Source organism: Oncorhynchus mykiss, chromosome 20, assembly GCF_057628025.1.
Source record: "Oncorhynchus mykiss isolate SJ-2025 chromosome 20, ASM5762802v1, whole genome shotgun sequence".
Taxonomy (NCBI): Eukaryota; Metazoa; Chordata; class Actinopteri; order Salmoniformes; family Salmonidae; genus Oncorhynchus; species Oncorhynchus mykiss.
In genome coordinates this window covers 2,293,785-2,317,199 of record NC_143041.1, presented here as the reverse complement: position 1 = coordinate 2,317,199, position 23,415 = coordinate 2,293,785, and the positions used below count along the sequence as shown (strand labels likewise).

General features: G+C 41.9%; 1 protein-coding gene across 2 annotated transcripts in view; it reads left to right on the top strand.

Moving 5' to 3' along the window:
- Positions 1–23,415, top strand: part of LOC110498794 (liprin-alpha-3) — a 63,860-nt gene that overhangs the window by 16,653 nt on the left and 23,792 nt on the right. For both annotated transcript variants that reach the window (XM_090211993.1, XM_090211992.1), the window contains 13 exons: positions 1,402–1,454; positions 1,590–1,683; positions 1,987–2,121; positions 2,351–2,434; positions 11,698–11,829; positions 11,964–12,026; positions 12,538–12,617; positions 15,789–15,933; positions 18,257–18,450; positions 18,905–19,151; positions 19,644–19,780; positions 19,986–20,107; positions 20,740–20,918. In XM_090211993.1, coding sequence (XP_090068119.1) covers positions 1,402–1,454; positions 1,590–1,683; positions 1,987–2,121; positions 2,351–2,434; positions 11,698–11,829; positions 11,964–12,026; positions 12,538–12,617; positions 15,789–15,933; positions 18,257–18,450; positions 18,905–19,151; positions 19,644–19,780; positions 19,986–20,107; positions 20,740–20,918 — 1,665 coding nt within the window. The remainder of the gene's footprint in view (positions 1–1,401; positions 1,455–1,589; positions 1,684–1,986; positions 2,122–2,350; positions 2,435–11,697; positions 11,830–11,963; positions 12,027–12,537; positions 12,618–15,788; positions 15,934–18,256; positions 18,451–18,904; positions 19,152–19,643; positions 19,781–19,985; positions 20,108–20,739; positions 20,919–23,415) is intronic.

Genomic DNA, 23,415 nt, shown 5'->3' with positions numbered 1-23,415 from the left:
ACCAACAGTACTTTCTATCTAGTTTTAGACGCTCAAGTAAGGCCTGGGGCATCTATTTTTACATAAGGCCTGGAGCATCGATTTTTACACACACATAACAAATTGTAATTAGGCTGCCCACCCCATGCCTTACATTCTATCAGTTCCCGAAGCCTCTCTGTTCAAGCTGCTTTTCTATCCCATTATGTGCAGCCAATGCAAATATCTCAAAGCACAGAGCATAAGAATGCCTGTGAATTACAGGAAAATATGCATTAATGAGTTATATTCATCATGGATCAGTTGCAATATATCATTTAGCTCCCGAGTGGCTCCTGAGTGGCGCAGCAGTCTAAAGCACTGCGACCAGGAGCCTCATAGTACACCACACAGTTGTGGAGAGGGCCTGGCCGGGGGGATTTCCTTGGCTCATCGTGCTCTAGCGTCGTAGTGCTTTTGGCCGCTCACGATTAATGACGCATAATAAAGTCCTCTTTTGCTAGAAATGACGGTCTATATTTTTTTTATTTAACTAGGCAAGTCAGTTAAGAACAAATTCTTATTTACAATGACGGCCCAGTAGGTTAACTGCCTTATTCAGGGGCAGAACAACAGATTTCTACCTTGTCAGCTCAGGGATTTGATCTAGCAACCTTTCGGTTACTGGCCCAACGCTCTAACCACTAGGCTACCTGCCGCTTGTAATCCCTCTACTAAAGTTTTACCTTTTGGACTCTATTAAGTGTTGGTGTACCGTCCACGGGACAGTTGTAAATCATGCAGCGCCTTTTGTCAAGATCGCAGATTTTAGAGAAACAACAAATGTCGGTACATATAAGTATCTTATATCGGCTGAAAGCTTAAATTATTGTTAATATAACTGCACTGTCCAATTTACAGTAGCTATTACTGCGAAAAGATGCCCTGCTATTGTTTGAGGAGAGCTCCTAACAAGCTCCTAACAAGACTTCACTATATCATTAGGGCTGTAGTATATCCTATAGGACACCATATTTGGTCAGAGATACACGCCTTCATGGCGCGCCGATGACGCGGGCGGTCATCACTTGAACGACTGTATCTTTGTCAAATAAGCACCAATCATCAAACAAAGCTAGCTAGATAGCCAATGAGCTGGGCTTTACGGGAGTATCTGGAAACCATGTATATGTCGTAAAATGTAGCTACTAACGACAGCAAATGAAAATGAAATGAAATGAAAATTACATGCCTCTCATCTTTTTAAGTGGGAGAACTTGCACAATTGGTGGATGACTAAATACTTTTTTGCCCCACTGTAAATGTGCACATTTCTCTGTCAAATGTTTAGGTTACCATTTTATACAGTTTGTGATATTCACAATGTGTAATGTGTTTATTTGGATGATTAACCATGCTTTACTACATTTCTGCATCGTTCAGGCTCTGTGCCAGAGGGAGGATATGGAGGAGAGGATCACTACATTAGAACGCAGGTAACCCTCTATTTGGGGTTGGTCAGGGTTGGGGTTGGTCGGTCATCGGCCCGACCATCGGCCCGACCAACGTTCACCGTTGGTGTTATCCACCTTTGTTACCATCACATCACAATGTGTCCATGTTGTTTGCAGGTACCTTAGTGCTCAGAGGGAAGCAACCTCCCTACATGACATCAAAGATAAGCTGGAGAATGAGCTGGCCAGCAAGGAGTCACTGCACAGACAGGTAATGGTTAACACACGACTACAAGGGTGGCTTACATAGATGTACAATAACCCTGTAAAAATGAGTAGGTTATAACCAGAGTAGCATTGTCTTTTAATACTTAGGGCCAGATTATTACGGCCAATTTCCTGTACCTAGATTGAAGTCATTCTCAATGGAGTATCTCAATTAAAAGTGTGTTAGTCCAAGACTAGGCTTAATCTGAGTCCAGAAAACCAGCCCTCGGGCTCAGACCTGGATTGTATAAAATTATCCCTGACTTCATCTGCTTTCTTCCCTCTTTCTCGTCCTGTGTGCTGTCAGAGTGAGGAGAAGAACAGGCAGTTCCAGGAGCGTCTGGAGGACGCCAAGCAGAAGCTCCAGCAGACCCTGCAGCGGGCCGAAACACTGCCCGAGATCGAGGCCCAGCTCGCCCAGAGAGTGGCTGCCCTCAACAAGGTACTGTACTGGATGTCTAAGTTCATTCTGTTTGCTCTGTTTACTCATGTGGATATTTCTGACTGTCTGTGAAACTGCTTGGTTGTGTCTGTCTGTCTCTTTCCACTTTCTACCGTCCGTCCGTCTGTAAGACCTGAGCTGTCCTTCTATTGGCAAACCAACTATCTGTCCGTGTGTTAGTCTGAGTTTATATTTGATCTCATATACAAACGCTATCTTTTCTATTTAGGCAGAGGAACGCCATGGAAACTTTGAGGAGCGACTACGACAGATCGAGGCACAACTTGAAGAGAAGAATCAGGAGTTGCAGAGGGTAATAATGGACTATTTGTTTGTACACTGTAAACCCCAACGTGCTGTCATTATTCAAAAATGTTCAGGAAACCTGTTGCACTAAATATATCTGTTACTTAAAGTGATTATGGAGTCATTACTCAAATCGATAGAGTCGATGTGACCCTGTAGGGCAGGGGTGTCAAACTCATTCCATGGAGGGCCTAGTGTCTGCTGATTTTAGGTTCTTCCTTTCAGGTAAGACCTAGACAACCATGTGAGGTAGGGTTCTTGCTAATCAGTGACCTAATTCATCAACCAAGTACAAGGGAGGAAGGAAAACCTTGACTCTCCGTGGAATGAGTTTGACACATGCTATAGGGGGATCCAGATATGAGTTGGATGGTATCAGCTTGCCCTTTCGAGTGTATTGCAGAATTACCACTTATTGTTAGTGACAGACATTTTTAATTTTATTTAACCATTATTTAACTAGGCAAGTCAGTTAAGAACAAATTCTTAGCCAATTGTGCGCCGCCCTATGGGACTCCCAATCACAGCCGGTTGTGATACAACTTCGATTCAAACCAGGGTGTCTGTAGTGACGCCTCTAGCACGGAGATTCAGTGCCTTAGACCGCTGTGCCACTCGGGAGCCCCTGGTTGTTGAATTCGTTCATTTTCAGTCCTGTGGCCTTCACCACGAGAGTTCTTACGTGAATGTTATAATTCTTTATGAAAATACATATCTCATAAGGCCTAGCTGTACCCTAATACAATAGCCTGAAAATCATTGCTTACCGGCTACATCACGCCTGCAAGTGGGGTTGCAAAACTGGTAACTTTACTAAAATTCCCAGATTTAAAAAATATATATACTGTTTGAGGGGTTTCCTGGAATCCTCCAACTGGGATTCCTGGAATCTTCCAACTGGGATTCCGGGAAAACCAGGGAAATGCACTAATGATGTTACGTTTGATACCGGAGCTCAGAGGTATGCGTAGCAATCGCTAAGCAGCTAACTTCGAAGCAGTTTGCCGATGCATGTATCGCTTTATCAGAATGACATCTGAAGCTTCAATTGATCACGTTCTTTTTCAAACCATGTGTTGCAAAATGTGAGATCACACTGATTTTGCCTTGGTTCCGGTGCTTTCTTCGATTCCAAGCTACTTTCAAACACAGACCTCCAATGGACACCGTACTTACAAATATACACAGAACAAAAATATAAGCGCAACATGTGAAGTGTTGGTCTCATGCTTCATGAGCTGAAATAAGCTGAAAGGGGGGCTCCCAAGTGGCGGTCTAAGGCACTGCATCTCAGTGCTAGAGGCGTTACTACAGACCCTGGTTCGATTCCAGGCATTATCACAACCGGCCGTGATTGGGAGTCCCATAGGGCGGAGCACAATTGGCCCAGCATCGTCAAGGTTAGGGTTTGTCTGGGGTAGGCCGTCATTGTAAATAATAATTTGTTCTTAATTAACTGACTTGTCTTGTTAAATAAAGGTTAAATAAAAATAAAAAGATTTAGGCCCATTGTCGTGCCATTCATCCACCGCCATCGCCTCATGTTTCAGCATGATAATTCACGGCCCCATGTCGCAAGGATCTGTACACAATTCCTGGAAGCTAAAAATGTCCCAGTTCTGCCATGGCCTGCATACTTACCAGACAGAGCATGTTTGGGGTGCTCTGGATCGACAGCGGGTTCCAGTTCCTGCCAATATCCAGCTATTTCGCACAGCCATTGATGAGGAGTGGGACAACATTCCACAGGCCACAATCAACAGCCTGATCAACTCTATGTGAAGAAGATGTGTCGAGTTGCATGATGCAAATGGTGGTCACACCAGATACTGACTGGTTTTCTGATCCGCGCTCCTAAAGCCAAAAGTCCTTCATATTAGTGGATTTGGCTATTTCAGCCACACCCATCTCTGACAGGTGTATAAAATCGAGTACACAGCCATGCAATCTCCATAGACAAGCATTGACAGTAGAATGGCCCATACTGAAGAGCTCAGTCACATTCAACGTTGCACCGTCATAGGATGCAACCTTTCCAACAAGTCGGGGGGCCTTGTAAGGATCCAACGGCGAGTGAGTAATCCCCCTCTACCGTCAGTCCTATTAGCGAACGTGCAATCATTGAATAACAAAATGGATGAGCTCCGATCAAGGCTATCCTACCAACAGGACATTCAAAATTGTAATATCTTATGTTTCACCGAGTCGTGCCTGAACAGCGGCATGGATAACATACAGCTGGCGGGGTTTTCGGTCCATCGGCAAGACAGAACAGCTGCCTCCGGTAAGACATGGGGTGGCGGTCTGTGTCTATTTGTCAATAACAGCTGGTGCACAAAATCTAATATTAAGGAAGTCTCAAGGTGTTGCTAGCCTAAGCTAGAGTATCCCAAGATAGTTGTCATCTGTATTTTTTTGTAGCTGTCTATCTACCACCACAAACTGATACTGACACTAAGACGGCACTCAAAGAGCTATATAAGGCCAAAAGCAAACAAGAAAATGCTCATCCAGAGGCGGTGCTCCTAGTGGCCAGGGACTTTAATGCAGGGAAACTTAAATCCGTTTTACCTAATTTCTACCAGCATGTTAAACGTGCAACCAGAGGGGTGGAAACTCTAGACCACCTTTATTCTACAAAGCTCTTCCTCGCCATCCATTTGGCAAATCTGACCATAACTCTATCCTCCTTATTCCTGCTAACAAGCAAAAACTAAAGCAGGAAGTACCAGTGGTCAGATGAAGCAGATGCTAAGCTACAGGACTGTTTTGCTAGCATAGACTGGAATATGTTCCGGGATTCTTCCAATGGCAGTGAGGAGCACACCACATCAGTCACTGGCTTCATCAATAAGTGCATCGATGACGTCATCCCCACAGTGACCGTACGTACATACCCCAACCAGAAGCCATGGATTACAGGCAACATCCGCACTGAGCTGAAGGCATTTTTACACTGCTGCTACTCTTTGTTTATTATACATGCACAGTTACTTTACCTCTTTATTTTTTTGTTTTTTATTTAAGTTGGCAAGGCATTTAAGAACATATTCTTATTTCCAATGATGGCCTAGTAACAGTGGGTTAACTGCCTTGTTCAGAGGCAGCATGACAGATTCTTACCTTGTCAGCTAGGGGATTTAGAACTAGCAACATTTTGGTTACTGGCCCAATGCTCCAACCACTTGGCTACCTGCCGCCCCTCTACATACATGTACAGTCCCAGTCCAAAGTTTGTACACACTCATTCAAGGGTTTTTCTTAATTTTTACTATTTTCTACATGGTAGAATACTTGAAGACATCAAAACTATGAAATAACACATATGGAATCATGTAGTAACCAAGAAAGTATTTACCAAAATATGTTTAGTATTTGAGATTCTTCAAGGTAGACACCTTCTGCCTTGATGACAACTTTGTACACTCTTGGCATTCTCTCAGACAGCGTCATGAGGTAGTCACCTGGAATAATTTAAATTAACAGATGTGCCTTGTTAAAAGTTAATTTGTGAATTTCTTTCCTTCTTAATGTGAATCAGTTGTGTTGTAACAAAGTAGGGGTGGCATACAGAATATAGCCCTATTTGCTAAAAGACCAATTCCATATTATGGCAAGAACAGCTCAAATAAGCAACGAGAAACGACAGTCCATCACTCCTTTAAGACATGGTGGTCTTTGACAGTTTGACAGTTTCTTCAAGTGCTTTGACAGTTTCTTCAAGTGCAGTCTCAAAAACCATCAAGCGCTATGATGAAACTGGCTCTCATGAGGACCGTCAACAGGAAAGGAAGACCCAGAGTTACCTCTGCTGCAGAGGATAAATTCAGTAGTTACCAGCCTCAGATTGCAGCTCAAATAAATGCTTCACAGAGACATCTCAAAATCAACTGTTCAGAGGAGACTGCGTGAATCAGGCCTTCATGGTTGAATTGCTGCAAAGAAACCACTAGCAAATAATAAGAAGAGACTTTCTTGGGCCAATAAACTCAAGCAATGGACATTGGGCCACCGGAAAGCTGTCCTTTGGTCTGATGAGTCCAATTTTTGTATTTTTAGTTCTAACCGCTGTGTCTGTGAGATACAGAGTAGGTGAATGGATGATCTCCACCCATGTGGTTCCCACGGTGAAGCATGGAGGAGGAGGTGTGATGGTGTGGGGGTGCTTTGCTGGTGACACTGTCTGTGATTTATTTAGAATTCAAGGCACACTTAACCAGCATGGTTAAGCTACAGCATACCAGAATACCACAGCATTCTGCAGCGATATGCCATCTGGTTTGCTCTTAATGGGACTATCATTTGTTTTTCAACAGGACAATGATCCAACACACCTCCAGGCTGTGGAAGGGCTAGTGACCAAGAAGGAGAGTGATGGAGTGCTGCATCAGATGACCTGGCCTCCATCATCACCCGGTCTCAACCCAATTGAGATGGATTGGGATGAGTTGGACCGCAGAGTGAAGGAAAAGCAGCCAACAAGTGCTCAGCATATGTGGGAACTCCTTCAAAAGTGTTGGAAAAGCATTCCAGGGGAAGCTCGTTGAGAGAATTCCAAAAGTGTGCAAAGCTGTCATCAAGGAAAAGGGTGGCTACTTTGAAGAATCTAAAATATATTTTGATTTGTTTAACAATTTTTTGGTTACTACATGATTCCATATGTGCTATTTTATAGTTTATGTCTTCACTATTATTCTACAATGTAGAAAATAGTAAAAATAAAGATAAAACATTGAATGAGTAGGTGTGTCCAAACTTTTGACTGGTACTGTACATATTACCTCAATTACCTCGACTAACCATTGCCCCCGCACATTGACTCTGTACCGGTACCCCCAGTATATAACCTCGCTACTGTTATTTTATTGTTGCTCCTTAATTATTTGTTATTTTTCTCTTTTGAATTGTGTTTTGTATTTTTTACAACAGTTTATTTTAGTAAATACGTTTTTTTCCCTTAACTGCATTGTTGGTTAAGCGCTTGTAAGTAAGCTTTTCACAACACCTGTTGTATTCGGTGCATGTAACAAATAACATTTGATTTGATAAGCTCAGAGAACGGGACCTGAAGCGCTGGCGCGTAAAAATCATCTGTCTTCGGTTGCAACACTCACTACTGAGTTCAAAACTGCCTCTGAAAGCAATGACAACATAACTGTTCATCGGGAGCTTCATGAAATGGGTTTCTATTGGCCGAGCAGCCCACAAGCATAAGATCACCATAGGCAATACCAAGAGTCGGCTGGAGTGGTGTTAAGTTCGCCACCATTGGTCTCTGGAGCAGTGGAAATTAGTTCTCTGGAGTGATGAATCACGCCTCACCATCTTGCAGTCCAACGGACGAATCTGGATTTGGCGGATACCAGGAGAACGCTACCTACCCGAATGCATAGTGGCAACTGTACAGGCTGTTTTTCATGGTTCGGGCTAGGCCTCTTAACGCTACAGCATACAATGATATTGTAGATGATTCTGTGCTTCCACTTTATGCTAACAGTTTGGGGAATGTCCTTTCCTGTTTCGGCATGACAATGTTCCCGTGCACAAAGCGAGGTCCATAGAGACATTGTTTGTTGAGATCGGTGTGGAAGAACTTGACTGGCCTGCAAAGAGCCCTGACCTCAACCCAATTGAACACCTTTGGGATGCATTGGAACACCAACTACAAGTCAGGCCTAATTGCCCATCAGTGCCCGGTTCTAACTAATGCTCGTGACTGAATGGAAGCAAGTCCCCTTCACAGAAGAGTGTAGGCTGGTGTAGCAGCAAATGGGGCGGACCAACTCCATATTAATGCCCATGATTTTGGAATGAGATGTTCAACGAGCAGGTGACCACATACTTTTGGCCATGTAGTGTATCGTGACCAACAGATGTATATCTCTATTCGCAGTCATGTGAAATCCATAGGTTAGGGCCTTTATTTCAATTGACTGATTTCCTTATATGAACAGTAACTCAGTAAAATCTTCGAAATTGTTGCATTTATATTTTTCTTCAGTGTAGTCACCTGACCGGTAGCTTAGCAGGTAGAGTAGTGAACTATGGAACATTCAGGGATGTGAGGGGTATGAGGTCGAATGAAGTTGAATTTCGCTGCACAAGCATTTCTCTACACCGGCAATAACATCTACTAGACAAGTGTATGTGACCAATAACATTTGATTTGATTTAGGTGAAACCACAATTTCTGCACTGTAGTTAAAATATTTGTTTTTCTATTTAGTATCGTGTGCATCTGTGTTAAGAATCCTAAATAGTGCCATAGATACAGTTTTTGAAAGATAGTAAACTTGAAGGAAAAACAAGGAAACATTCCAACTGATATTAGGCTATTATAGCCAGCAATTTACCATTGCATCAAGACACTTAGATGAAAACAGTGGAGAGAAAAACTTTTTTTCTGATAATCACAGTGTCGCGATACGAAACCTTCAGCCCCGCCCCTTGGCCGGCAGCGGGGTGCTAGAGGGGTTAGCGCTCCGTTCCCTGGATAGGCAGGGCACTATAGATGCTTTAGATTATGTCGGTATAATCAGGACCGCTCGCGTGGCCCTGCTTCTCTTTCTGTATCGATGGTTGTCCGCGTAGAGAAGTCGTTTGCCTTGTCACTCCCACTGGCCTAACTCTAGCAGAGATGGTTGTCCGCGTAGAGAAGTCTTTTGCCTTGTCACTCCCACTGGCCTAACTCTAGCAGAGATGGTTGTCCGCGTAGAGAAGTCTTTTGCCTTGTCACTCCCACTGGCCTAACTCTAGCAGAGATGGTTGTCCGCGTAGAGAAGTATTTTGCCTTGTCACTCCCACTGGCCTAACTCTAGCAGAGATGGTTGTCCGTGTAGAGAAGTATTTTGCCTTGTCACTCCCACTGCCTAACTCTAGCAGAGATGGTTGACCGCGTAGAGAAGTCTTTTGCCTTGTCACTCCCACTGGCCTAACTCTAGCAGAGATGGCTGTCCGCGTAGAGAAGTATTTTGCCTTGTCACTCCCACTGGCCTAACTCTAGCAGAGATGTGCGAACCCCACTTTTTCCTCGTAGACTATTTACCCGCTATTGTTCCTGGTTGGTATTATGCCTAACTCTACTAGGATCTATTATTCCCTTAATATGGTTGAGTATTTCCTTCCTGTGATGTATCTAAGTTTAAGATGTGAGAACTTAGTCAAGTAATTCTACACCTTGCACATCTGCTATAATCTCTTGGATAATAAAACTAGATAGAGCTATAAGACATTAATGTTCACACCGGACACAATAACTTGCCTTTTAGTGGTAGCTATTCTGTTATAGAGTATTGGTCTCTGTTTGCAATGTCCCGGTAGAGGGGAGTGTCAAAGTTGTTATCTCCAGTGCCGTTAACTGCCTTAAGAGGGCGGGTACTCGAAACAAAATAAACTACTGTTTATTTTGAAACACTCTGTTTTTTGTCTTTTACAATCAACAACATCAATTTACACAATTTGTTACTCGGTTACATACAGCGTTACTCAAAGCATGCAAATGCCTTGTGTTCTTAATGCCTGGTACAATGATAACACTTATCTCTAATAAAATATAATATTTCAACTTAATTACCTTTGAAAGATGACAGGGAGTCCCACGAGATCAGGAGCGGTGTTCAATCGTTCAGATATTGATAATTTAGTTATTTAGCAACTCTCCTCTAACTGCCGAGAGGTTGAATTGGAGTCGTTTGTTCACTAAATTTCGATTCAAGTTTATACTGGATGAGAGTACTAGAGAGATCTCTGGCCCCGATGATCTACAGGAGGTTCTATGGTACACAACGAAATTGAAGGGACTGAGAGTTAATCCTACAAGAAGAATAACGTCAGAGTTAACTGAAGTTTCCTCAGGAGTTTCACACAGTCAACGACAAAGTGGTTGGCAGTCAATAGAATACACCAAGAATCAAAGGCCTATGCAAGAGTTCCTTTAGTCAGATCCAGCAATGTTATCAATGAATGCAATGTTAGCAATGAATCTTAGAAGATTTGAGTCAGGCACCAATACCTGGTTCAAATGGTTGTCTCTATGAATTCAGAATTCAAGAAGTCAGCGCCGAAGTATTGGCAATTTCCCTATTTATACCTTTTTCACCGTCCAAAATCTCCTAGGTGTCCTCAGCCATAGAAACAGGAAATCTCAGCAACTGGAAATCTCCCTTGCTGAGCTATAACAGGAAACACATTCTGCTTTACTAAAACAGGAAACATTTCTTGTCAGTACATATATGGGCATCCGCTTATGGCGGTGCTCTCACTCTAACAGCAATGACTCTAGCAATTGTTCCCAATCAGAAGCATCGCTGGCAACAGAGGCTGGTTCTTCCTGGTGCCATTCATTCTCAGCAGTTGGTTGGGTTGATTCGTCATCTGATGATGTCGCCCAATCAGGTAGCTCTTGAGGTGCAGTCAGTTCGACCATGGCTATGGGTGTGTGGGGTAATGGGAGAGGGACAGGAGGGAGATCCATTTGGCGTTTCACTACAACACACTGCTTTTTATTGCTAACCAGCAGATGTCACTTATGTGCATTGTGAACAGATAATGAAGCTCTGACTAATGAACCGTTTTTTGGCACAATTTGGTGAAAGCCCCGAAGCCTTCCGAAAGCGTTAGTTTCCCATCACTACAACACTACCTGCAGGTCACATTATGATGGCCTGCAAAGTGATGTGCAATTCCTATTGGAATTCAGCCAAAGTTAAGATATCAGTTGACATTTTAATTCAGCAGCAACCTGCATTCATAATGACTGCCAGGGTTAGGAACAGTGAGAGGAGATTGCATAAGCCTTTTAAACTGGAACATACATTTCAGTCAAGGGGGCAAACAGTCTAACTAAATGTATGTTATTTATGTTCTGTGTAGCATAAGATTAATCAATCACTCAATGTACATGCAAAACACAGGTATTAAAAATCATTTTAGAAAATTCACCTGCAGTAGAACAAGCTGTGAAAAAAAGTTCATTTGTTATCATAACTTAACTTTGAGTTCAACTTACTATAATTATTTGATAAAAAAAATGCCTTGGGGTTTACAGTGGTCTATTATGAAGTCTCATACATGCTTATACCAAGTTACAAAAAGCATTATACCTGCTATACTTTACCTGCTAAAGTGGTCATGTGTTACAAGTGTTCCTTACCCTTCATTTTGGCCAATCAATTTTATGAACTGTATGACCTCTTACCCAAAAGCTCACGGTTTCTTCAGCTTTTTCTCTTCTCTACCTTGACGCTCACTACGTCATTTCATCTGTTTCAGGCAAGGCAGAGAGAGAAAATGAATGACGAACACAACAAACGCCTCTCGGATACGGTGAACAAGCTACTGTCTGAGTCCAACGAGCGACTGCAGCTTCACCTCAAAGAGAGAATGGCAGCCCTAGAGGAGAAGGTACTATAAAGCATTGTTAACCAAATGCTAAATTGAGCTAATATTGCCATCAATAATCCTAAGTATTTTTTTTATCAACACAATGAATGGCAAACATGAGTAAACGTGGCATAATCACTCCTCTACTCTTCTAGAATGCACTGTCAGAGGAGTTAGCAAACATGAAGAAAGTCCAAGATGATCTTTTAGCGAACAAGGTACATATCTTCCCCTTATTGTATCCAGTTGATCAGATTTCAATATGTACATTGTTGTTGTACTTTACATCTGTCGATACATGGAATGAGGACATCAGCAGTACTTTATACTGATTTAGAACTTTGGACTCTTTGGTCTTACTCATCGGTTGTTTTTAGGGCTATACACTGACTTTTGCAAACCCTTTTTGGGATACTAGTGTGGACAGTTTACCCTCTCCAGTCTCAATATGCAATTGAATCTAACATCGCAAGGGTTTGTCTGTTTCGCTGCGAGAACTGGAGACCAGTCACACTGCTCTGCACTGATAACAATATGTTGGTTTTGCCAACAGACAAAGACTTCTGTGATCTTGTAGTTTTGTCAGTTCTGTCTGTTCTTTAGTTATTCTTATATGTGTTCTTTGTTTTGTTATTTTAGTATGGAAATAGATGCATGTAAACAAGTAGGCACTTTTCTTTACTGGAATATAATGTTATCCTGTACTGTGCTCCCATCTCTCTCTCCCAGGACCAGCTCATAGCCGAGCTGGAGAGGATTCAGCTGGAGGTGGATCAACTGAGGGGGAGGCCTGGCTCTTCTTATTCCAGGTTAGCCACAATTGAGCTGCAAGGGTATTTATAACTACATTTGATAAAAGCATAAAATAAACACATTTGTTCTCTCGAGGGAAAAGTAATCCACCCCTTGTCAGAGGATCATGTTATGAACACGTTACCACTCCTAAATGATAGACTTTCTAAATGTGTTTATCATTTTGCTAAGACGACCAAAGCAAATAGTTTAGAGCAGAGATATTATCAGTATGTTTTGCCCTAATAACCTCAAAACCAACAAAAATAATGAAATTGGATGAAACCAGATCAAAGTAGGACTACCAAAGTATGAAAAATGACTGTTGCTTCTACATTGATAAAATTGTATCATAAAGTTACTGGTCCCCTCCCCCATGTCAAACACTTGGATTCAGGAGGCTGGATGGAGGCAAGATCATTAAGGGCTTTTTGTGACATCACAAAAATACTAATTTGAATACATCAATGGTAAAATCTTATTCTCTTACCAAATTTAAATAAGTTAAACCTTGTAACCAACATCGCAGGACAAAGGTTTGCTGAGGGGCGTGGTTTACATACAAGCCATTCGGAAAGTATTTGTAATGTTACGGCCTTATTCTAAAATGGATTAAATTAATTATTGTCCTCATCAATACACACACACACACACAATAACCCATAATGACAAAGCAAAAAACAGTTTTTTAGAAATGTTTGCAAATGTGTAATTTTTTAAAAACAGAAACACCTTATTTACATAAGTATTCGGGACTCTTTGCTATGAGACTCAAAATTGAGCTCAGGTGCATCCTGTTTCCATTGATCATCCTTGAGATGTTTCTACAACTTGGATTCGGTCTTATGTAGCAAAACGGGAAATGTTGTTTTTTTACATTGGATAAAAGTAGAAACTCAGAGCTACAAAATGGCATATCATACACTGCATTTGAGGAACAATGGGAAAGTAACTCTTCTTTGAAAGTTGATCAACTTGTAAACTCACTTTTGAGAAAATTGCATTTAAATGTTTTGGTATCTAGTGAAGAGCTCTTCTTTATCTACACCCATTCAGCATCGTTCACACCCTCTTAAGCTTTAGCCCCACCCATCTCCTTTCGCTCTCGGAGCGCACACTTGACGTTCTGGCCGATGATTTGTTTGCCTATGGATAACATGAAAACAGCCTAACCAGCTCTGCTGGCAACATTTTCATTACTCTTTTTTGCAGACGTTTACTGACACCCGCGATATTCAACGGGTGTTGACACACGTCATGTATCGTTAGCTAACGAGCCAGCCAGCTTACGTTAGCTAGTTTAACGACAATGAACAAAGTCCCAACAATGTCTAACGTTAGGCTCTAACTAGAAGAGCAAACAGCTCTGAGAAACAAATTATAACCTCCACTAAGGAGCCAGCCAGCTAATGGTAGCTAGGTAGCTAACAGTACACTTCAGTTTAAGACATATAGCTAGCAAGGTAAACAACATTTAAGATCACACATGTCACGTAACGTTAGCTAACGAGCCAGCTAGCTATCATTAGCTAGTTAAACAACAATAAACAAAGTTACAACAATGCCACAGTGCTGGGAGCTAACCAACCAGGTTCAATGTTAGCTAGCGAACTCTAGGCTCTAACTAGAAAAGCAAGCGGCTCTGGGAAACAAATAATAATATCAGCTAGGGAGCCAGCCAGCTAACATTAGCTAGCTAGCTAACAGTACACTTTAGCTTGAAATAAAACCACTTTCTGTCAAAATTAGAAACGTATAATATATGAAAATGGAGCTAGCTAACGCTAGACTATCTTACCTGTATACATCATTATGCATGACGGACGTGTCTACCTGTCAGGAATGCCATGCCACGGTTGCCCTTCGTTTGAAGATTTAATCCGGAGACAGGTGTTATCGCCATCTCTTTAGCTATCAGACTCAAATTCCACTGATTTCAAAACTTGATCCTCCAGAAAGTGGAGAACAACACTTATGCAGCTCCACTACACAATATATATGTTTTAAATGCCGTGTTCGACCGGATTACCAACACAGACTGATGAGCTAAAATAGACATAAACCTTGAATATATGGCCAATCCGAAGTCCTCTCTCAGCATGTCCAGCCCACTCATTATCTCAGCCAATCATGGCCAGTGGAAAAATTGCTATCTTTTTATGTGGCTTAACCAACAAGGCTCGTAATTTCACAATTGTATTCGTATTTACAGATGGCAGACACGTTTTTTTTAGGCACAGGAAAGTTCACGTGTTCGAGAAGGCATTTCTGCCTAAAACTATTTTCACCATCAACCGGCTCTCCTGTGAAGTCGTGACTTGAGACATACACCTAGTTTCCTGAATCGGGTCACAAATATAATACATATTTTGATTTGTTTAACACTTTTTTGGTTACTACATGATTCCATATGTGTTATTTCATAGTTTTGATGTCTTCACTATTATTCTACAATGTAAAAAATAGTAAAAATAAGAAAAACCCTTGAATGAGTGGGTGTGTCCAAACTTTTGGCTGGTACTGTACTGTAGATGTTTTTTCAGACGTCCTGGTAGTTTGACATGAGAGAAAAAACAAAAACATTTTTAGCATTTTTATCCATAAAAAATATTGAAATATTCCACGATATTAAAAAACACAGCCGCTAATAATAACTACGCAAGCCCATCGATACACTTTGCTACTCATTAATTGAAGATGCAGTACTGGTTGCAGCGCAAGTGGAGCAGCGCCTTTCATGGCTTATAAAGTCTTGAATAAAAAGTATTGACTGTGCTGAATGAAACTTAAACATGAACTCACTCATAAAAAACAGCACTGCTGTATTTGTTGGCAGTCTCTTTCTAGTCATGGTTTTAGATGTTTTAGAATCACATTATCAACAAGAAAGTCTATAGGTGCACTTGATTTGCTCTCCGAGCATGCTGAGTAGGCAGAGTTTGTACCTTCAGACACATGAAATGTTTCAAAATGGGAATACTTCACCTACCCGGTGTTCAGGGTAGCTGAAACAAATGCACCTACAACGCAAGACAGAAAAAAGTAAGAATGCAAGGCTTTATTATAGAAATGTTTCTCCATTAACTAGGAATGCCTTGGAGATCGACCATTCTATTGTGATCGACTGTTTGTGACCAATGTTGTAGGGTGAGCAATGTGAGCTCACTTCCTTCCAATCTATTTTGAAGATCTCTTTCAGGGAGTGCCTCAGAGCTCCGGTACCCCCAGGGTGGTGGCTCCCTCCCAGCCGGCTATGGCAGCTCCTCCTGTGGTGTGGTGGTCCGGAGGGCACACCGTGGCCGATGGGCTTCCCCTAGGGATGAAAGCAACAAGGTGAGGATCTCATGGACTATCTACAGTGATGTAGCTCCCTAGTAGCCTGGTCCCATAACGTATTGGCTATAGCCAACTCCTAGAAAAGAAAGGCTGAGCATTTACAGTGCCTTCGTAAAGTATTCAGACCTTGACTTTTTCCACATTTTGTTACGTTACAGCCTTATTCTAAAATGGATTAAATAAATAACAATTCTCAGCAATCTACACACAAAACCCCATAATAACAAAGTGAAAACAGTTTTTTTTACATTTTTGCTAAATAAAAAAACTGAAACACCTTATTTATATTAGTATTCAGACCCTTTGCTATGAGACTCGAAATTGAGCTCCGGTGCCTCCTGTTTCCGTTGATCATCCTTGAGATGTTTCTACAACTTGATTGGAGTCCACCTGTGGTAAGGTCAATTGATTTGACATGATTTGGAAAGGCACACATCTGTCTATATAAGGTCCCACAGTTGACAGTGCATGTCAGAGCAAAAGCCAAGCCATAAGGTCGAAGCAACTGTCCGTAGAGCTCTGAAACTAGATTGTGTTGAGGCACAGATCTGGGGAGGGGTACCAAAACATTTCTGCAGCATTGAAGGTACACAAGAACACAGTGTGGCCTCCATCATTCTTGAATGGAAGACATTTGGAACCACCAAGTCTTTCTGGAGCTGGCCGCCCTCTGTGGAGATGGGAGAACCTTCCAGAAGGACAACCATCTCTGCAGCACTCCACCAATCAGGCCTTTATGGTAGAGTGGCCAGACAGAAGCCACTTTTCAGTAAAAGGCACATGACAGCCCGCTTGGAGTTTGCCAAAAGGCACCTAAAGGACTCTCAGCCCATGAGAAACAAGATTCTCCGGTCTGATGAAAACAAGATTGAACTCTTTGGCCTGAATGCCAAAGAACGTGACGTCTGGAAGAGACCTGCCACCATCCCTACAGTGAAGCATGGTAGTGACAGCAAAAGTGTAAATTATATATTTCATTTTTTTTTAAATTCATTAGCAAAAAAAATATATATGTATTGGTTTTTGCTTTGTCACTATTGGCTATTGTGTGTAGATTGATGAGGGGAAAAAAACTATTTAATACATTTCAGAAAAAGGTTTTAACGTAATAAAATGTGGGAAAAGTCAAGGGGTCTGAATACTTTCCGAAGGCACTGTATGTGGTCCAATGCAATTGAATAAATACCAACATTTCAGGGTTTCAACTCCCACAATGTACAGTCTTGGACCAGTCTAGCTTTCTGGGTGGCGCCCAATTTGGTGTTTTAATGATTTATGATTGACTGAGTGACCTGTCACTCCTACACATTGGGGCCATTTCGTTTGAGTCTTGATTTGACATGCAAGGATAAAAGTACACTGTAAGACATTTCTCTAATTTCAACAGTAAAACACTGTTGAATGCAAGTAAAATACCATAAATGTATTTTACAGAATTAATTATGGGAACGCTGTACCCCCACAGAACACAGTAATAGACTGTATTAGAAGAATTTCTACAAATATTTTCAGTAACTTACTATTTTCTGCCAGTAATTTACAATAATTCAGAATACAGTACCATAATGTATTTTTGGAGCTCCAAAAACCTTTTGTACACTAGTGGGTGCATAGTATTGTTGTTTCTGACTCATTAACATATTTTTAAGGGTGTCTTGTAAGAGGCTATATTTGTTGTACCTGTTAGTGAGAATGTTTTTTGAATTTAGCTGATATGTGGAAGTGGGTCCCTAATAATTTAAGTAATATAGGGGACAGATCAGTGTGGCGTCTAGTCTCAAACCGCTAATGGTTGATTGGCTAGCCATGTCCTTTTGATCTGTTTTGCCCTGTAGTCACTTGTCAGTTTAGAAGCCTTTGTTGAGGCCTAAAGTGCAAGCGATATAAAACACCAAATATCAGTTGGCATGCTGTAATATATAATTACATATTCACTATCAGCAATTTATGAATAGTTTTTCAATACAATTCAACAATAAAGTACTGTTTTGCTGTATATTTGATGTAGCGTAATGTAAATTATGGTGCATTGTGGGAGGGAAATAATCGCTGGCTCATTAACATATTTTACGGCATTCCTTGAAGTGGCTATATTTTTGTTGCACCCGTTAGTGGGAGTCCTGTGCCAATTTAAGTGAAACGTTTCACAGTGGTTTTCAAATAACCAACTCATCATCAAGCTTTGTTTGGGAAACCCTGTCTTACTGTACATTTTACAATAAATGTTTTACAGTGTAGCTAACAGCATTCCAAGTCATCTCTTCTTTTCCCTTTCTTTCTTTCTTTCTTTCTTTTTCTCTCCTCCTCGATCTCTCTGCAGTATGGAGAGAGGGACAGTGGCACCATGCTGGGTCCCAGGTTTGAGGGGGGAACTGAGGGGGGCTGCTCAGACGACGAGGAGGACAGGGAGACCCTGTTTGGCTCGGAGCTGCTCTCGCCCAGTGGACAGACGGACGTGCAGACCCTCGCCATCATGCTGCAGGAGCAACTGGAGGCCATCAACAAGGAGATCAAGTAAGTCTTCTGGTACAAAACAAACAGGATTTGACTGAATTCCTAACGGACCTAAAATTGCCTCAGAAATACGTCAATAAACTACACTCTTACTATATCCTCTGTCCCATTCAATGGGTGATCCAGAGGTCAAAACAATTTCTAAATATCGACCTCTCTTTGCTTTTCCACTCTGCTTTGTCTAATCCAGGAGTGAATAATAACACCGATACAGTTGGAAAAACTCACACTCCCTTGCTTTACTCAAGCCAGAGGTTTATTGCACATGCATATTATAAAATAGTGATATCGCAAACATCTCTTTGAGCTATCCTCAGAAGTAATTTTCCTATTTTTCTCCCTTCTCTTTCTTCTCCTCTTTTCTCATTTCCTCACTTCTCCAATGCCCTCCACTTGCCCCTTTCTGTCTCATCACTCTTCCTTTCCTCCCCTTTCTCCTCCACTCTCCTCTCAGGCTGATCCAGGAGGAGAAGGAGAGCACTGAGCTGAGGGCGGAGGAGATCGAGATCCGGGTGAGCAGCGTGGCCATGGACTCCAACCCTCTACCCCCCTCCTCACTGGGCGGGGGCAGGGAGACTGTGGGGAGGGGCTACATGACCCCCTCCCTCACTTCCTCCACCTTGGCCTCCCCGTCTCCCCCTAGCTCTGGACATTCCACCCCCCGACTGTCACATTCCCCTGCCCGAGAGTCAGACAGACAGGTACAGTACCGTACTGCTGGTGGCTGTCTGTGTTTGGACACATCTAGCATTTCAATGTGCGCTTCTTGGTTGTTGCTCCCCAACGGGTAAGGCTAGTTGAAATGACAAATGTCAGTTTACAATCAGAACTGGTTATAGCCTAGTTGTAACATCATTTCAATAGTTTTACCCGCCTCTACTTTCTTTCTACACTGTGTTTGTTTGTGTGTTTGGTCTTCTAAATATATTCTCATGTGGCTGCACGAGAAAAACAATTATGCCAATCTGGTATTATTGTTGCTGCAAGTCTCAAGTGTGCTGTGACTTAAATGAGCTGAATTGTTTACAGTACAACAAATAAAAATAGTTTTCTAATGTGATTTAAATGGGTTGAACTGACTGGGTTCCAAATGATTTAAACACAGTTACTTGAATGAACACATTCCTACAGCAATTAAAATGTATTAGAGTTGTCTACAGTGACTCAATTGAACTGATTCTCTGTCAATACAGAACAGCAAAGAGAGCGATGACTGCCGGGCGCTAGCCCTGATTGACTCTACCCCTCCAGTTCCTCGCGCTCTGCGATTAGACAGAATGACTCACACACACCCAGGTGCGGGGCTGGATGATCACCGCGAATTCTGCAGGTACAGAAATTACTTTAGTGTGGTGTTTGTTAGGAAGCTGGGTAACATAATTCACTTCCCGTTGAAATAAAGAAAAGAAAATATATATAAAATAGCTAGCCAGTAGAATACATATAGAACAGATTACCAACTAGATCAGTGATGTGTCACCAGTGATGTTCTGAGATTAATTTGTCCGTCTGTCTGTTGATGGTGCAACCACCAGTAGTCAGGACTCTCTCCACAAAGCCAGCAAGAAGAAGAGCATCAAGTCCTCCATTGGACGCCTGTTTGGAAAGAAGGAGAAAGGGAGGATTGGAGGACCTGGGAGTCAGTCTGCCTCTCTGAGTAAGTCAATATAGAGTGTTAACCATGTGTGTGTTATGAGGGTTGGAAACAATGTAAGGTTGCCTGCACACTTATACAGAATACACTATTATTCACAATATAACAGTAATATAATTTACCCTAAAGACATATACAACAAGGTCAGCTACTTTCAGTTTTGAGAAGAAAAACCGATGGCAAAACCGATTTTCCAGTAATCATGTGGAGTATTCCTAGACATGGGCTCCAACCCTGTTCCTGGAGAGCTACAGTCCTGTAGGTTTTCACTCCACCATAATATAGCACACCTGATTCTAATAATTAGCTGGTTGATAAGCTGAATCAGGTGAGTTACAACTGGGGTTGGAGCGAAAACCTACAGGAGGGTAGCTCTCCAGGAACAGGGATGGTGAACCCTGTCCTAGACAGCTGTGGTTTAAGCCAGTGTCAAACTCATTCATTCAATGGAGGGCCTAGTGTCTGTAGGTTTTTTCCTTTCAACTAAGCCCTAGACAACCAGGTGTGGGGAGTTCGTTACTAATTAGTGACCTTAATTCATCAATCAAGTACAAGGGAGGAGTGAAAGCCCAGACACTCTGCCCTCCGTGGAATGAGTTGACACCTGTGGTTTAAGCAGTGACCTTTGCCCTCAGCCTCCACGCCCTCTGATGACCTGGGATCAGCCGACCCCCTGGGCCTTGCCAAGATGGGAACTGGCACCGTGGAGAAAGATCGCCGCAGCAGGAAGAAACAAGACCTGCTAGAACAGGCCTGTCGTCAGGGTCTGCCTTTTGCCTCATGGGATGGCCCAACCGTGGTCACATGGCTTGAGGTACGATGTCTCATTGGTTAACTATCTGGGAGGAAATCATTAATGATGTGCAGTGTTTTACCTGAAGGTGCTCCATTTAATTATTAGTACAGTACCAGTCAAAAGTTTGGACACCTTTTCAGTCAAGGGTTCGTCTTTATTTGTTTTACTATTTTCTTCATTGTAGATTAATAGTGAAGACATCAACACTATGAAATAACACATATGGGATCATGTGGTAACCAAAACAGTTAAACAAATCAAAATATATTTTATACTTGAGATTCTTCAAAGTAGCCACGCTTTGCCTTGATGACAGCTTTGAACACTTGGCATTCTCCCAACCAGCTTCATGAGGAATGCTTTTCCAACAGTCTTGAAGCAGTTCCCACATATGCTGAGCACTTGTTGGCTGCTTTTCCTTCACTCTGAGGTCCAACTCATCCCAAACCATCTCAATTGGGTTGAAGTCAGGTGATTGTGAAGGCAAAGTCATCTGATGCAGCACTCCATCACTCTCCTTCTTGGTCAAATAGCCCTTACACAGCCTGGAGGTGAATTAGTTCATTGTCCTGTTGAAAAACAAATGATAGTCCTACTAAGCGCAAACCAGGTGGGATGGCGTATCGCTGCAGAATGCTGTGGTAGCCATGCTGGTTAAGTGTGCCATGAATTCTAAATAAATCACAGACAGTGTCACCAACAAAACACCCCCACACCATCACACCACCTCCTCCATGCTTCACGGTGGGAACCACACATGCAGAGATCATCCGTTCACCTACTCTGCATCTCACTAAGACATGGCGGTTGGAACCAACAATCTCAAATTTGGACTCATCAGACCAAAGACAGATTAAGAAGTAATCTTCTTATTATTGGTGTCCTTTAGTAGTTTTTTTTGTTGTTGCAGAAATTTGACCATTATGGCCTGATTTACGTCTCCTCTGAACAGTTAATGCCAAATCAAATAAAATGTTATTGGTCACATACACATGGTTAGCAGATGTAAAAAACAATTGGGGATCAGTGTACCACTGGCTCAAATAAATTCTAATAGTTATTATAGCGGTTAAACATTTAGGTACATAAGCTTAAATTCTTGTTAATCTAACTGCACTGTTCAATATACAGTAGCTATTACAGTGAAAACATGCCATGCGATTGTTTGAGGATGGCGCCCCACATTAAAAACACATAACATGTAGTGTTGTTTTGTTAGATAAAATATTTTTTTATATCCCAAAAAGTCTGTATAGTTGGCGTCATCAATTTGAGTAATCAACTCGTTCAACTTGCAGAGAAAGAAATCCAAAAATCTACCCCTGAACTTAGTTTCAATAAGTCAAAAGACATTTGTGTACTCCTCAGAAACCCTAAAATGAAATCAAACTATAATAAATCTTTCAGAAAGAAGTATGTTCAATAGGAAACCAATTTTAGCAGGTGCGCAATTTCACCATGACACGCGATGACACCGATTTTCAAGACTGTGTCTTCATGGGACTTCCGACGAAATGGCGAAGCTCTAACAAGACGTGTCTGCGTAGCGTCCTCGAACTTTCAAAAAATGAAGGTATTTTGACACGGTTTACCTGTTCGTTAATAGTTGGAAGTTAAAACATAAACTGTATCGCCAAAGCAAAAGATGCCCAATATGTCAAAGCCTCAGATGAAGCATTGAAAAATGCCTCTCTCTGACAGCCCTTCTTTGGCCTCGGAGGATGCTAGCTTGGAAGAAGCACCAGGTTCAGAATGGAGATGGACAAAGGTAAAACAGCGAAATTGATGTACTGGTCGATAAACTCCACAAAGACCAGAAAGTCACAAAGGGACGAGTGACAAAGTTTGAAAAAGACCATGCTGACCACCAGGCTGCCATCCTGGACGTCCGCGAGGAAATGGAACAAAAATACAAGAGGTTGGAAGACGCCATCTCTAAACTCGAGGACACATTTTATTTTTACGAGACTTCAAGGTTTCCCGGAGGCCGTGGAGGGTTAGAGAAGCAATCTCCTTTCTACAGGAATGGATTCCCAAAATTCTGGATCTACCCCCTACAGGAAACGGCTGGCTAGATGGCTAGCGTGATATTGACTGAAGAGGTAAAGTTGGATCATAGCTAATGCTGGCTGTGCTATTTAGCCAGCTCGCTAGGTTTACAAGGGTGTAACTATAGCTACTAAACATCCACACTATGCCAGGTAGTTACATTTTTGCTGTACACTTTTATTTTACGCAGAGAGGTCGGATTTGGTTAAATAGTTATGTGGCTTTTGACTGGGTTTCAAGCCAAACTATGTTATTACTTTGGGGAATTTTAGCTACTATTACGTTTGCTTGTTTACTGTTAGAGATGTATGCTAGTGATACTGAGGCAGGGATAAGGGTAGGCTCTGTTGGTGACTATGGATGCACCCAAGTTTTTTGTTGCTGTTGAGACATGCTCCAGTGGGGTTAAATATTACGGTCATTATTGTTGTAATCAAATTGTATTTTCTTACTTGACTAACAATGT